At 32.9% G+C, this 14,890-nt stretch overlaps 2 protein-coding genes across 2 annotated transcripts; both read left to right on the top strand.

Annotated features, from left to right (window-relative positions):
- The first annotated feature begins 6,513 nt into the window (after positions 1-6,513).
- On the top strand, positions 6,514-7,449 carry LOC101625479 (olfactory receptor 4P4-like). Its single transcript, XM_004683523.1, has one exon. The coding sequence runs from the start codon at positions 6,514-6,516 to the stop codon at positions 7,447-7,449; it is 936 nt and encodes a 311-aa protein (XP_004683580.1).
- A 4,569-nt stretch (positions 7,450-12,018) lies between these two features.
- LOC101625250 (olfactory receptor 4P4-like) lies at positions 12,019-12,954 on the top strand. Its single transcript, XM_004683522.1, has one exon. It carries the CDS (start codon positions 12,019-12,021, stop codon positions 12,952-12,954), a length of 936 nt encoding a protein of 311 aa, XP_004683579.1.
- The last annotated feature ends 1,936 nt before the right edge of the window (positions 12,955-14,890 follow it).

Genomic DNA, 14,890 nt, shown 5'->3' with positions numbered 1-14,890 from the left:
CCCTTCTGTGGTCCTAATGAAATTGATCATTACTTCTGTGATGTGTTCCCTTTGTTAAAAGTTGCCTGTACTGACACCTACCTCACTGGTATCCTTGTCATTACGTTTTCAGGTATTCTTTCCTTAGTTATCTTTGTTGTCTTATTTCTTTCTTATGGCATTATACTGTTCACTTTAAGAAATCAGTCTGCTGAGGGAAGACGCAAAGCTCTCTCCACTTGTTGGTCTCATATCACTGTGGTTGCTTTCTTCTTTGCACCTGCAATCTTTATCTACCTTAGACCTCCTACTACTTTCCCTGAGGACAAAATATTTGCACTATTTTACACCATTGTTGCTCCTATGTTCAATCCTTTAATCTATACACTAAGAAATACAGAAATGAAAAACACCATGAAGAAACTTTGGTGTCAAACATTACTATTCAAAGAAACACATAATTAAATAATGAAGAAAAAAAATTTTGATACATAACCTAGTGAAAGAGGAAAGAGTAGCTATGAATGGTAAGACTAGGAAAACTCTCTTATAGTTTCTATTTTAATGTGTATCATGAATAAAATAGAGAAATTGAACTACAATAACAAACAAGAAATAATCAAATTCTAAAGCTTGCATACAAAAATGAATTGCATTTATATTTGTAGAGTGGTAGGGTGATCCATGTATGGTTTATGTAAAATATATTTACTTAAGAAAATAATCTAAAGCTATCCTGCTCTATGAGTTGAATATAATATATATTATGATAATTGAATTTAAATGTTTGGTTAAGTATCATAATGCATAGCTCATACATTTTTTGCTAGTGGGGAAGTTGAAATTACAATTAAAATAACAAATTTAAAAAATAATAGGTCATTATCATATATTTATCTCTAGTGTCATCTGAAATCAGCTGTGTTGCAAAGAATTACTAGGGTAGAATTTATTGAAATGTTGGTGACATTACTTTGACATAAATAATATGAGCTAATGACTACAGAGTGAGAATCTATAATGCAGTATGCTGAATCAAATGGATTGTAACACAAAACTATTAAATATATTTAATAACATTTCTTATAAAGCTAAGGAACTATTTAATATAATGTGTTTACTACTCCTTCTGATTAAATTTCAAAGTACATTGATGATGATTAGATTCAGACCTAACACATTTATCTACCATCCAAATCTAACAAACATGTTTTAAGATCTCATGAGAAGACTTGTTGGAACTGAAATGCATATTACAAAATGAAGTCTGTCAGCATTGGCTATCTTTTTTTTTTCTTTAAAGATTCTTTGTAATTATGCACACAGAACTGGGGTACAGGCCAGAGGTGCAAAGGCTGTGCAGAGACAGAGTGGGGAGCAGAACAGGCAGATTGACAAAGCACACTGCTGAGGGGAGCAGCAGGTGAGACAGGAGAGGTCTGCTGTGCTATGGATCACCTCTGGGACTGGGATTGAACTCATACTGAAGTGACTGAAAGCCAGCTTGCAGGGCTGCATCCTAACCTATTGCACCACCTTGAAGACCAGCATTGGCTAGCTAATGTGTAATATGAATTGCATGAATTTTGGAAAATGCACAGCATTTTTCTTGGGAAACAGAAGGAAATGTTAGGAATGGGTTTTTGTGCCCCTTCAATTAAATAGCAAAGACAGAGAGAGTAATTGATTAGTAAATGTGTAGGATATAGATACATGGATATAGGATATAGAGAAGGGATGAATGAATGGAGGAAGAGAGGATATTTTTAGGACTGTGAATCTTCTGTATATTACTATACTTTGGATCCTATTGCTACAGATATGGAAAACCCTTAGACTATATAACATCTTACGTGAGCCTATGCAATCTATGAACTTTCCAAACAGTGGTGTGTCAGTGTAAATTCACTGTATTTTAATAAATATCCTGCTCTGGAGGGAGAGGTTTTCCCTGTGGATATATAGACCTATGTGAAGTGGATATATTGAAATCTCTTTTTTTTTACTCCCTTTATTCTATGGATATAAGTCTACCTGATAATAAATATTTTGTGGCAGAGCATACAATTTTGTTACTATAATGAAACAGAGCCATCAGAGAAGTTTTCCTGGGGAAATAGAAGGAAATGTTAGGAATGGATTTTTGTCCCCCTTAAATTAAGTAGCAAAGACCAACAAAGGGGCTAGAAAAGTGATTTTATGAAAAGCTTTATAAGTAATTGTTGGAAGATGTTGAATATGTCTATGCAATGGAACAGTTACTTTTATTTTAGAGATGTGGTGAAAAGAATGTTAAAGAGAAGCAAACATAACGAGGGACATATAATTATGTAGAAATATTACAGTAAAGAGGCCTCAGGAATAATAACACAGGGTCAGTCATCATCAGATTTTTAAAATAGATGTTGAAAAGCCATCACAATATAAATGTCAGTGTAAAGACTGAAAGACAATATGTTGCAATAAGCATTTTGCCCCTAGGACATTTTTATTTATGATACGGCAAACAAATCTTTGCTTTTAATAGGCTCATTGATATATATGTATATGTAAACTATAAAAAACATTTATGTGAAGTTTATGTAGCATCGTGGTCTTAGACTTGTAAAAATATTTTAAATATGCCAGTGTGATTCAAAAATAGAATGACAGGGCCTCATGGTGGCCTAGAGATTGGAGCTCAGATCTACCACCTCAGTGGCCCGCCATGTCACCCTGAGTTTGATCCCTGCTGGGGAGCTAACCCAGATGTCACAGAACACCACTCCTGTCGTGTCCACTGTATCTCTTAGCTGTGTTTTGATCTCCACTCTGTCTCTGTTTTGCTCCCCATTCTGTTTCCATGAGAATCCTCTCATCCCCTGCACCTCTGGCTCCACTTCTTCTAAGCAAAATAAATCAATAAAATCTTTAAAAATAAAATAAGCTGTCCTTTATCAATGTTTTTTTTTACAGCAGAATATGTCATATAACAAAGATAAGTTATGATTTATTTTAATGTATACACTTTAAGGGTATTCTAGCATGTGATATTCAGGAAGCAGTGAAGACATGAGCAGCTGGCTTCTTTTGTGACCTGGCCCAAGCTAACTGAGACAAGTTTAGCAACTGAGGCCACGATGTGGAAGTGGACATCCAGTAAGCAAGGGATTTTTATGACCACAATGCTGAAATACTAGAAACTTCGTTTTTACTCAGTGTTACTAAACTTTCTATCTAGAGCGTATTGAGCTTGAAAACATCCATTTTTAAAGAAAGCATACTGGCCAATGGTAGGAGACTATGGACGATTTTGAGTTAGGTGCAGTAAGTAGTGATACTTGATGTGGATATCCTAGTATCTCAATTTGAAAACTCAACTACTTAATAAATTTAAAAGTATAGAAAAAAAGAAGACATACCCATTTTCTATTTCTGTTGTTTACTGGCTGCTTTAGCTAGGTATTTAATCTCTTGAGATTTCTATGCTTTTGTCTGCACAATAAAGCTATTCATAACCAAGATATGCATGATTATGTATATTAAATAATGTGAAGTTAGATCACATGGTAATCTTTCAATGCATCATCATGGTCATTATTGTTACTGTTTTTTGGCTCTGTAGTTTTATCTAAACCAAATTAGATATGGTACATGATTTCTTGATGTTCCGAATACAGAAGAAACTTTCTGGATTGCATATGATATATACAGAGAGATTAAATGAACTTCAGTGCCTACAGGTGAGGTTCAGTCCAAAAAATATGTGAATATTCAGTGATAGGAGAAAGAACTGCAGGGTTCACCACATAAAAACTCTGCTGTTATTGGAGTGCATTCTTCCACTGATTCTCCACATTTTATTTTTCACGTTTCCTCTCTGTTAAGTAGATGTACAGGGGACAATATATTCTTTTGTCTTTCCTTTTCTTCCCATTTCTCAGCCACAACTTCCAGTAATTTTAATCATTAACTATAAGCATCCACGTATGGATTATATTGAAGGTCATAGATTTTATTAAATTATGTATCTCCACACTAAGTATCTTCATAGTAGTACATACGTGAGACTGTAAGTGTGTATGTTTGGTTCTCTTTGACTTACCTCATCTCAGATTTCTGCAAACTAACCTAATATGTTTATAGTCTACCTGGGTCTACTTTTCACTCTGGAAAAACACAGAGTGGTCCAAGTTTTTGAACTTCACCTTCTGACTAAATTTATTGGACTCCTGGGAATAGTGGGTGAGACAAGTCAGACAACTGTGTAAGCTAATCATCCAGGGGAACCAGGGACATTGCCACAGACAGTGGTTTTAACATTTGCCTAGGATGTACTCAAGAATGCCGTTGAGGATATAAATACTTCAAGCCATCCAAGACTATTCATTTTTGTGTTGTGCTTAAGTTTATAGTCTGTTCTTCTGAACCATATTTTATCAGAGTCATAAAGTAGGTGATTATCTGGGCCTAAATACTTGTGTAGCCTTGAAGAAACTTAAAAATACTTTTTGTTTATTTTATTTTTTTTTCTGATCAGAGTGTATTAATTATGGATTGAATGTTCCTAGCCTGATACCCTAAGGGATGAAGATGCACATGTTTTTGTAAGTATGATACTTTTTTGAATATTGAAATTCCTTTCCTTTGTAAGCTTGCAAAAGTTTCAGGGTATGCTGAAATTTCAAAATTATTTTCAGAGAATTAAATTTAACATGAGGGAATTGTATAAAAGCATATTGTTAAGAGTGAGTATCTGAGGGTGAAGTGCATCCTAATGGAAACTGGAGCTGACCTCGCACTCACTGTGATTGATGGTCAGTGAATATTCTATGTCACTGAACTATGGGAAGGGTTGCCCAAGTATGTGCTAGATTATTTATATGTTCATTATATCTATTATATAAACTTCCATTTTAAAATTTGCTATACTGCCAACATACGATAATCAGATCATTATAAAAATAGTCTAACTTCCTTTTGTTTTCATTATTCCTTGCAAAGTTCAGATCAGAACAAAAATAGTTAAATACAGTGTTTTATGTTTATAGTGAATTATTTCCCCAATATTTTAGTAATATGTATTCCTTCAAGTTACTATAAAAAATAGTCCAGCTTATGCTTCAACATCCACAATAGTGAAGATATTCTTTTTTTTAAAAAAAAGCATTTTTGTTTTTGTTTTTTTACTTATTTATGTACACAAGAACTGGGGTGCAGGCCAGAGGCTCGGGTGGGAAGGTTTCACCAGAGACAGACTGGGGAGAAGAACAGGGAGATCCACTGAATACACAGCATATGGACCAGCTTCCAAGCTGGGGATGGAACTCATCTCTCACATTTTGGATCATTTTAAAAATGATATAGAGTTTCCATCTAAATATCTACAAGACTATAAGTGATAAATGTAATTAATTTGTAAATCAGTAGAACTGATGGGATTGGGTAATCCTGTAATAAAAGCATGTTTTATTTTTTTTAGTCCAAAGGGAATCCAGAATCAACAGTGCCTTCAGATCCAGACTACACTAAGTGATTTGCTAATTTTTGGAAACCTATTGGCATCAGATATTTATCCACCAGTAGGTGAAATATCTTCTGGAAGTGAATTCTATTTTATATTGTGTTAGCTTTGTATTAGATATAAAAGATACATATCCATGAATTTGTCATTTAATTATTACTGCAACTAATATCACCTGTGCTAACTTGATCAAACTTTGTCTTCAAGTTTCCTCTCTTCCATATGACCTCCTTTTAATGACATTCAATCTTTTGATTGTAGTTAAATCTGAAATTTCTTGCAAAAACCATGACATTTGTACAATTAAAATATACTTGGTTTTTTATGATTTTATTTTGTCTTTACAAATAGATACAAAAACATTGCCAGCAGTATATGTTATAAATGTTTAGCACATGAAATATAAATATGAAATATGAATATATTTGCTGATAATTTTCAAAATTGTAGTCAATTGTGGACATTTTTTGCTTGAGAATCTTCAGTCATTAGTTTTAATGTAACAGCAATTACATTGAGTTAACTTTCCTCATCAACAATATTTCATATAATGCCATGTTCTCTACACATTAATGTTTAGCAGTGTAAAATACCTATTTAAAATTATTTTATTAGATAATTCAGGTAGTTTGTTAATTTTTAAAAGGAAATTCTACTTTATAGGGCAGATGAATTGAAATAATATGAACAACACTCATATTAATTAGACAAAATATTGTAATTTTCAGTAAAAACTGCTTTATCAAAATGATATTTAAATATCTTAAATTGTTATTAATATGAATAAACTAAATATCTCATTATTACATTAGATAATTTTTCAACAGTACATTTATGATATAAACTATAAATACCTTTGTTCAATACATGAATTTTAAAAATAGTAATATACAATTCACATCAATCTATTTTTTGGGGGAAACTTGTAGCTTTCAAAAACTGTAAGTCCATAATAGTATTTTTTTAACCAGATTTCTATTTTATTTTTTCAGATATGTAAGTCATTTGTGTTTAACATACACAAAACCCAAATGGAAAGCCAGAGAAATATCTCCGAATTCATTCTTATAGGACTTTCTGATAACAAAAACATACAAATATTTTGCTTTGTGCTTTTTTTATTCTGCTATGTTGCCCTGCTGACAGGGAATTTTCTGATCCTCGTGTCCGTTACCTGCAGTCCCCTCTCTGACCAACCAATGTACTATTTCCTTGCCCACTTATCCACAATAGATATCTGTTATACTTCCACTGTTACACCCAAATTAATTGGTGACCTGCTGGTGGAAAAGAAGACCATTTCCTATGGAAGTTGCATGTTTCAGGTGTTGACCATGCACTTCTTTGGATGTGCTGAGATCTTCATTCTTACCGCCATGGCTTATGATCGCTATGTTGCCATCTGCAAACCTCTCCACTACATGATTATCATGAGCAGGACAAGATGCAATCTCCTGGTCTTAGCTGCATGCATCGGTGGGGCAATCCATGCCATTCCTCTATTCACTACAGCCATGAGATTGCCCTTCTGTGGTCCTAATGAAGTTGATCATTATTTTTGTGATGTTTTCCCTTTGTTAAAAGTTGCCTGTACTGATACCTACATCACTGGTGTCCTCGTGATTGCCTTTTCAGGTATGGTTGCCTTAGTTACCTTTGTTGTCTTATGTTTTTCCTATGGCGTTATATTGTTCACTCTAAGAAATCAGTCCGCTGAAGGAAGACGCAAAGCTCTCTCCACCTGTTGGTCTCACATCACTGTTGTCATCTTATTCTTCGCTCCTGTGATCTTCATCTACCTGAGACCTCCTACTACTTTCCCTGAGGACAAAATATTTGCACTGTTTTACACCATCATTGCTCCTATGTTTAATCCCTTAATCTACACCCTGAGAAATGCAGAGATGAAAAACACCATGAGGAAACTTTGGTGTCAAACGTTGTTTTCAAAGGAAATACACAATTAGAATGAGTTTACTGGATAATCAATTTTATGAAAAAATAGAGGAAATGTGAGTAAAAAATGTAAGGAACTGTGTCATAAAATATATTCCATTATTACATAGAATATAATGAAAAAGAAATAAGACTACTCCTGTAATAACATATGCTAATTCATATCTAATTTTTAAACATTAAAATAACTGGAAACCAGGTTGCTTTGCTAATTTTGTAGAGTATTAACATGATGTTTGGCTGTCTAGGATTACTTGCATGAAAATCTATTGTATCAAAACAAATAAAGTATGTGATAATCAGTGATCTTTGAAGATACTATTAATTAAAAATTTAGACTTAAGCACAGATCACATTGTAACACAGAGTCTGTAGCTATGAAAGTTCTAAAATTTAAAATTAAATAATAAACTTAAGTTTCTAATAGAACATTCACAAGTTCATTTGTCATTTATGTAAATAAAAGATATATAACATATATTTAAAGTAGAATCAGTTTTAAATTTGTTTTTGAAGGTCAACTATATTTATCTATTATTGACTAATGATGATAGTGATGATGATGATGATGATAACCTATTGAATAGAGAGGTAGAATCTATTTTTCAGAGTGAAAAAGACAAACTACTTGGCCAGAATTTAGTAGCATTCTCATAATACTTAAGGAACTGCAAAATAAAATGTGTTCTCCCATCCATGGCTTCCTGAAATTGATAAGTTGAGACTCCCTGAATACAGAAACAAAGATCTTTCCTACTTTAATGAGAAAAACTATTAAAAAGCAGGATGTTGCTGGAATACAAAGTAATAAAAAAAAACTACATGAATTCTGACTTTATGGGATGTTGATAGCATCTTTATATATAATTACCAAAGCATGGAAACCACCAACTTGCTCTTCAGCAAGTGAATAGATAAATTGTAAAGTCAAATCAGTGGCCTGTTATTCAGGGCTAAAATAATGAGCTGTAAAGCCAGAAACAGATTTGCAAGAAACTTTCAAGCATAATGTTGTGAACCTGTTCTCTATGTTACCACAGTTTTGGGTATTGTCATTAAACAGTTTGAAATCCATGCAACACCAAGAATAAAATCTAATGCAAATTATGAAGTTTTGGTGAAAATGATGTCTCAATGTAGATTAATCATTTTATAATCTTTTGATTGTATCATTTTATTGAGGTAATGTTGGTTTATAATATTGCCTATGATTTAAGAGCCTGAGCTTGAACCTCTTCAAATGTTCTGCAAGAAATGTATCTCTCTGGAGGGCAGGAAGCCCCAGGGTTGGAACACTGGGTCTGTAGGACTCTTTGTAACCTCCCTGTCAACTTGATACTGCTTTAGAAAATAGTTGCACTGTGGCTCAACACCTAAAGCACATCATCTTGTAATTATATTGAAGAAGATATTTCTGAGAAAGTTTTTCTGGAAAACCAGACTACACTTTTGAGAGGACTTTGCACACATTTGATGAGACATATTTTATCATTATGTTTTATTTGAGAAAACATTAGCTTAAAACACTATATGTGATTTGGAGTTATAGGTTCACACATTTTCTGTGTTTGTTAAGCTCTGTTAAGTTGCACAGCAAATATCAATATGATCATAGCATAGTGAATATTGTGATTTTATAAAACAGATGCTAATAACATACTTAAAAGTATTCAGAATATGTAAATTCAATGCAAGAATTATAATCCTTCTTTAGACATTCTTCTGTACCTGAGTAAAGTTTGGTCAACAGCAGCATGATTTGGACGTGAGCAGCCAATAAACAGCTCAGAAATACTCATTTTCTTCTGCATGTCACCAATTGACTGAGAGAGTTATTTAACCTCAAGAACCTTCTTTGTTATTATTCACATAGTAAATATTTATTATTATTTGTACTAAGTAATGTAATATACTTTAACCACCTGGTATTCTCAATAAACTTTGCTTATTATTTTGCTAAGTAGTTTGACCTGAACTAGATTTGCTATTATACAATTATCTGGTGTTTTAAACACCTAAGAAAATAAAGTAAGGCTTTCTCTGTAAGGAGACCATCTGAACTCCAGTGCCTGCTGATGAGGCTGATTTCAAATACCCTGTGAATGTGCAGTGATATGAGAAAGAACTGGATGGAAATCACAATCAATGCTATGCAGTACTCTGAGGTACTCTGCAGTACTCCCTCTAATTTTTTCTCACATAATGATTCTTTTTGTTTTTCTTCCAAGTTTATAGAAAAATAATATTTATCCTTTATTTTCTTTTTCTTTGTTCTCTATTCTACAATTATATATTTCAACAAGGTTGATGTCTAGCTGTGTCATGTCAATAATATACTGTAGGTCGATCATCATATGATTTATATCCTCTGCACACCTAGGATCTCTATAGGTTTCCATACTTGGAATGTCAATATTGGTGTTCTGTTCTCTTTAACTTATCTCATATTATCTTTCTTGATAATAATTACATCCCTCCTGTATTCAGACTACTGAAAGCTCAAAAAAGTTTGTATATGATCCTTCTAACTGACATTTGGACTCTAGGGGAATAACATATGATGCAAGTTGAAGTTAATGTGGAAAACAAACTGCCAAGGAGACCAGGGGCATCACCAAGGGCAGTGATTTAACATTTTTCTTGAAACTATGTATAAACAAAGACCTTTGGGATTATCGTGATTTCTAGCTTTCAAAGACCTATTAATTCTGGCAATATCACTAAGTTTATATCATGCCCTTTTAAAACACCTTTTATTGAAGTGTAGGTTAAAATAGACGTTTACTAGGACCTAAAGACTTGGGTTAGTTGTGTCAGCAATTTAAAAAGTGATTTTTTTTAGACAGTTTTGTGAGATAGTGTAGAGTTGTTACAGTCAGTGTTAAACTTTCTACCCTATGTTCTTGTAGCATAAAGACGTACCTCTTGCGTCTTCAGTGTTTTCATGAGTATTTGAAATGCACTGTCATTGTACACCTATACAAGGACAGAAGTAGAGATTTCTAAAACATTTGCAGAGCATTTGGACATGTTTGACTTGTGGCCTTGTAATTCTCTTCATTTTATTCAGATTTTGATGCCAAAGACAATATGACTAAGTGAGTATCTGTGCGGAATTCTTCCTCAGGCAGGCTGAAATTACCCCACTAACACTCAAATCCAACTGTTAGTCAATTAGCCATGACACCTTGGTATGAGAAGGGTCTCTCCAAGCATCTGCTTGATTAACTAAATATTCCAAACCTATATAGCTTCAGTTTGAATGTTTTACCGCTTATGCAGTACAGGTTATTTTTATCACTATGACATGATTTTATCATCCTTTAGGCTTAATTATGAATTCATACAATATAATTTCACTTAAAAACAAGGAAAAAGGTACCAGAGTTTCAAGTTGTTGGTAAGTTTTATTATGACCCTTTCTCATGTTATGTTCATTCCACCCTGTTTACTATTAAGGAATAACACTGTTTATGCTTGACCATCTCCAAAATGAAGATAATCTGACATAACATAGGCTCCTTCTAACATAGGCTACTTCTTTTGAGTTGAGGAAGGTAAGTGTGTACCATTCTATTTTGATGTATTAAGATGGCATGTGATGGAAACTTTATTTATATTCAAGTAACTTAAGTAAAAGCTTTCTAAGATTTTTATTCAATACTACTAAATATGCAAAGCAATTGTTTGACTATATTTTATTCAGCAAAGCACACCAGGTGACTGAATAGGGCTATATACTCCCCCAGAAGAATCAATCTATTATCCAAATAGTTTAATGTTTTCTGTGATTGATATTTCAAATTCAAATTTACTGTTCAAATTCAAATTTTACAGTTATAAAATCCATGCTGTGAAACTCTCATCTTTTTCTTAATGTTTTCATTTAATATAATTAAAAATATGCATGCATGAATTTCTATGGTTCTAAACTAATCATTTGAGGAGAGATGGGGCCATCCATTAATCAAGCATCACACTGGTAAATGTGAACACTCCCCAATACTATTTCCTGTTCCTATCCTGCTGTGCAGAGAAAGCCTGATATTCATTAATCTGTGTTTCCCAAGTATTCACTTCCAGGAAATTCAGAAAGTTTAGCTGATAGCGGTAGAAAATATAAATTTGAGTTTACATATTAGTATATATATTTACAATATATGAAAATATATGCTTGACTAATATTTAAAAATAATATTTCTTAGGTAACATAGTCAAGAGAAATAAATAAGTTTTCAAAATATCACTAAAATACTTAGTCACTTCAGATACAACTGAAAAAATATAGTCATTCACATTATAAAAATTTCCACAAATATTTAAGACAATTAAATAATAGATTATAATGTATTATGATTCAATATTTATTCTATATTATAGGTAATGTATATAAATATAAAATATATTCAATATGCCACAGACTTTCAATCAACCTCAGTAACATCCAAATGCAGATGCTCATTTATTTTTATTCATTCTACAACATTTTGTTCATCCTGTAAATTGTTAGAAACCTCCAAATTCATATTTTATTTATTTCAGATAACTTTATGTGTATAATGTACACCAAATTAAAAAGCATGGGAAATCAGAGGAACATCTCGGAATTCATTCTTCTGGGACTTTCTTCCAACAAGAAAATACAAATATTTTGCTTTGTGCTCTTCTTATTCTGTTACGTTGCTCTGTTGGTTGGAAATTTTGTGATCCTTGTCTCCATTCGTTGCAGTCCTCTTTTTGAACAACCAATGTATTTTTTCCTCATTCACTTGGCCACCATGGATATCTGCTATACCTCCACTGTCACACCCAAGTTAATTGGTGACTTGCTGGTGGAGAGAAAGACCATTTCCTTTGATAACTGCATGTTTCAGGTATTTGCCATGCACTTCTTTGGGGGCATTGAGATCTTCATTCTTATCGCCATGGCTTATGATCGCTATGTTGCCATCTGCAAACCTCTCCACTACATGATTATCATGAGCAGGACAAGATGCAATCTCCTGGTATTTGTTGCTTGGGTGGGTGGAGCTGTCCATTCCCTTCCTCAGTTATCTATGGCATTGCATCTGCCCTTCTGTGGTCCTAATGAGATAGATCACTATTTTTGTGATATCTTCCCAATCCTTAAAGTTGCCTGTACTGATACTTTTATCAATGGGATTCTTGTGGTTGCTGATACAGGGGTTGTTGTTCTATTTACCTTTATGATTTTGTTTTGTTCTTATGTTGTTATATTATTCAACTTAAGAAATCAGTCAGCTGAAGGAAGACGCAAAGCCCTCTCTACCTGTGGGTCTCATATCACTGTGGTACTTTTATTTTTTATTCCTTCCATATTTATCTACCTTAGACCTCCAACTACTTACTCTGTGGATAAAGTACTTGCACTCTTTTACACTATAATTGCTCCTATGTTCAATCCCTTAATCTATACACTGAGAAATACAGAGATGAAGAATGCCATGAGAAAAGTTTGGTGTCAAACACTATTTTCCAAGGAAGCACACAATTAATTTGAAGATGGGTATAGTTAAACAAACATACCAAAATAAAATGATTTATGTGAAGTAACATACTAAGAACTATTTCATGGATTTTTATTTCATTACTACCATGAGTAGAATGAATGGGAAAATTGATATTAACAATTTAAAGTGACAACTAAAGAAACTCTTATTCTTAAATGCCCAAATTAAATGGGTGCTTAATTAATATTTGTGGACTAGTAAGATTATGTATTAACCTTACTTCCTGAGTTACCTGAAGAAACACACACACAAACACACACACACACACACGTACTAAAACATATATTACAATAATATATTTGAATGTGTTTGAAAAAAATATTTTTCAATTACAAGTCTTTTGAAAACCTGGGCTTATTGGCCAGAACACATTTTGACACACATTCCGTGTTATTAGAGAAGTTGAAATCTAAAATTAAAGTGATATCTTTGCATGTCCTGTCCCATAGAGCATTAATCTTACCATTGCATTAGACTTATTTTGTGCTAGAAAGAAACTGGTACGTAGAATCTTTTAAAGTAGTTCCTGTGGGTTGGCAGGCTTTAGCTCATTGTTGTACCACAATACCTATTGGAGAAAGAATGAAGGCAGCAGTTCATAATGTTGAAAATATGATGGTTACTATTGCATTGATCAGAATTCAAAAGAAATCCCATAAAATTTGAAAAAACTGAATAACTAAATGCATGTTCACCTACCATAACCTACCTAGTTTGATAAGTAAATGGCTAGTCATTGGGTCCAGACCCAAAACAAGAACATTTGACCTGAATGAAAATCTCTTACAGCAACTGTATTCATAGTATATACACTTTGATGGCTATGAAGACATCTTTTCATAGTTGAAACTGTAAACTGTTACATCAAGTTAAGGGAATGCTGTCTATCTAGAAAGCAAAATGAGTTATAAAGTCGTGGAAGCTTTAGAGACCACTGCATGCATTTTTCTATGCAAAAGCAGACCTGAAAGGAACACCTGCTTTTTGATGCTAACCAGATAACACTGTGGAAATGGAAAAACAATGGAGACATTGAAGAGATCTTTGGATGCCAAGGGTTAGATGAGGTGGTCGGTGTGGAAATGAATTTTTGAATACAGATCACTTTTAGGTCAGTGAACCTTTTGTGTGTAAGTACAGTTACAGCTGCCTGTCATTACATTTATCAAAGTCCATAAAATCTCCATCACCAGAGAGAAGCATAACAAAAACTAGGGATCTGGGTTTGTCATGATGTCAGTTTATGTTGCTTTTCATTGTAGAGGGAGAAAGTTGTTCCTGTGTCGGGACGTGGGATTATTTTGAAATTGTATTCTGATCATGTTTTGGGATCATGTGATCCCAGAAATGCTCTGCAAATACTTTTTTTAAATTAAAAAAAACATTGATATAAAAAATCAATAAAATAAAAATAAAACGAGAATTTTATTTTTATAAGATAAAAAATAAAATTCTGAGATTTTCTAGTGACATCAAAAGAAAATTATATGAAAGGCCTTTTATAAATGCTTGATCTATCAGTTAAAATCCTCTTAAATATCTCCAGAGAAACACAAAAACTATCATTGAAATGAGGGTTATGGATAATAGGTTTTGTGAAAATGGGGAGAGTTTAAATGATGAAAGGGTTTTAGGGTACATAAAAGAAATGCATGAGATAAATTCATTTCCCAGGAGTTGTGCAAGAAGTTCATAAAATGACAAGGGGAAAACATTAAGAGTCGGAACTGGGCAAATGATTTCCTTAGTAGTTACTAAAGTAGAAAAAATTAAGTATCTTGTACATTGAATAATTATTTAGCTGAACTAAATAACTCTTACAAAAAGTGAAATAAATTTTATCTAATTAAACAATAAACTTATTTTTAAGACTTTTCCAAAAGGTGGCTGTTTGATTTTACTATCGTATCTTTTTTTTTTT

The sequence above is a fragment of the Condylura cristata genome, unplaced genomic scaffold (assembly GCF_000260355.1).
Source record: "Condylura cristata isolate star-nosed mole 26May11 unplaced genomic scaffold, ConCri1.0 scaffold00015, whole genome shotgun sequence".
Lineage (NCBI taxonomy): Eukaryota > Metazoa > Chordata > Mammalia > Eulipotyphla > Talpidae > Condylura > Condylura cristata.
The sequence above is the reverse complement of the archived record's forward strand: the minus strand, read 5'-3'. Positions and strand labels throughout refer to the sequence as shown.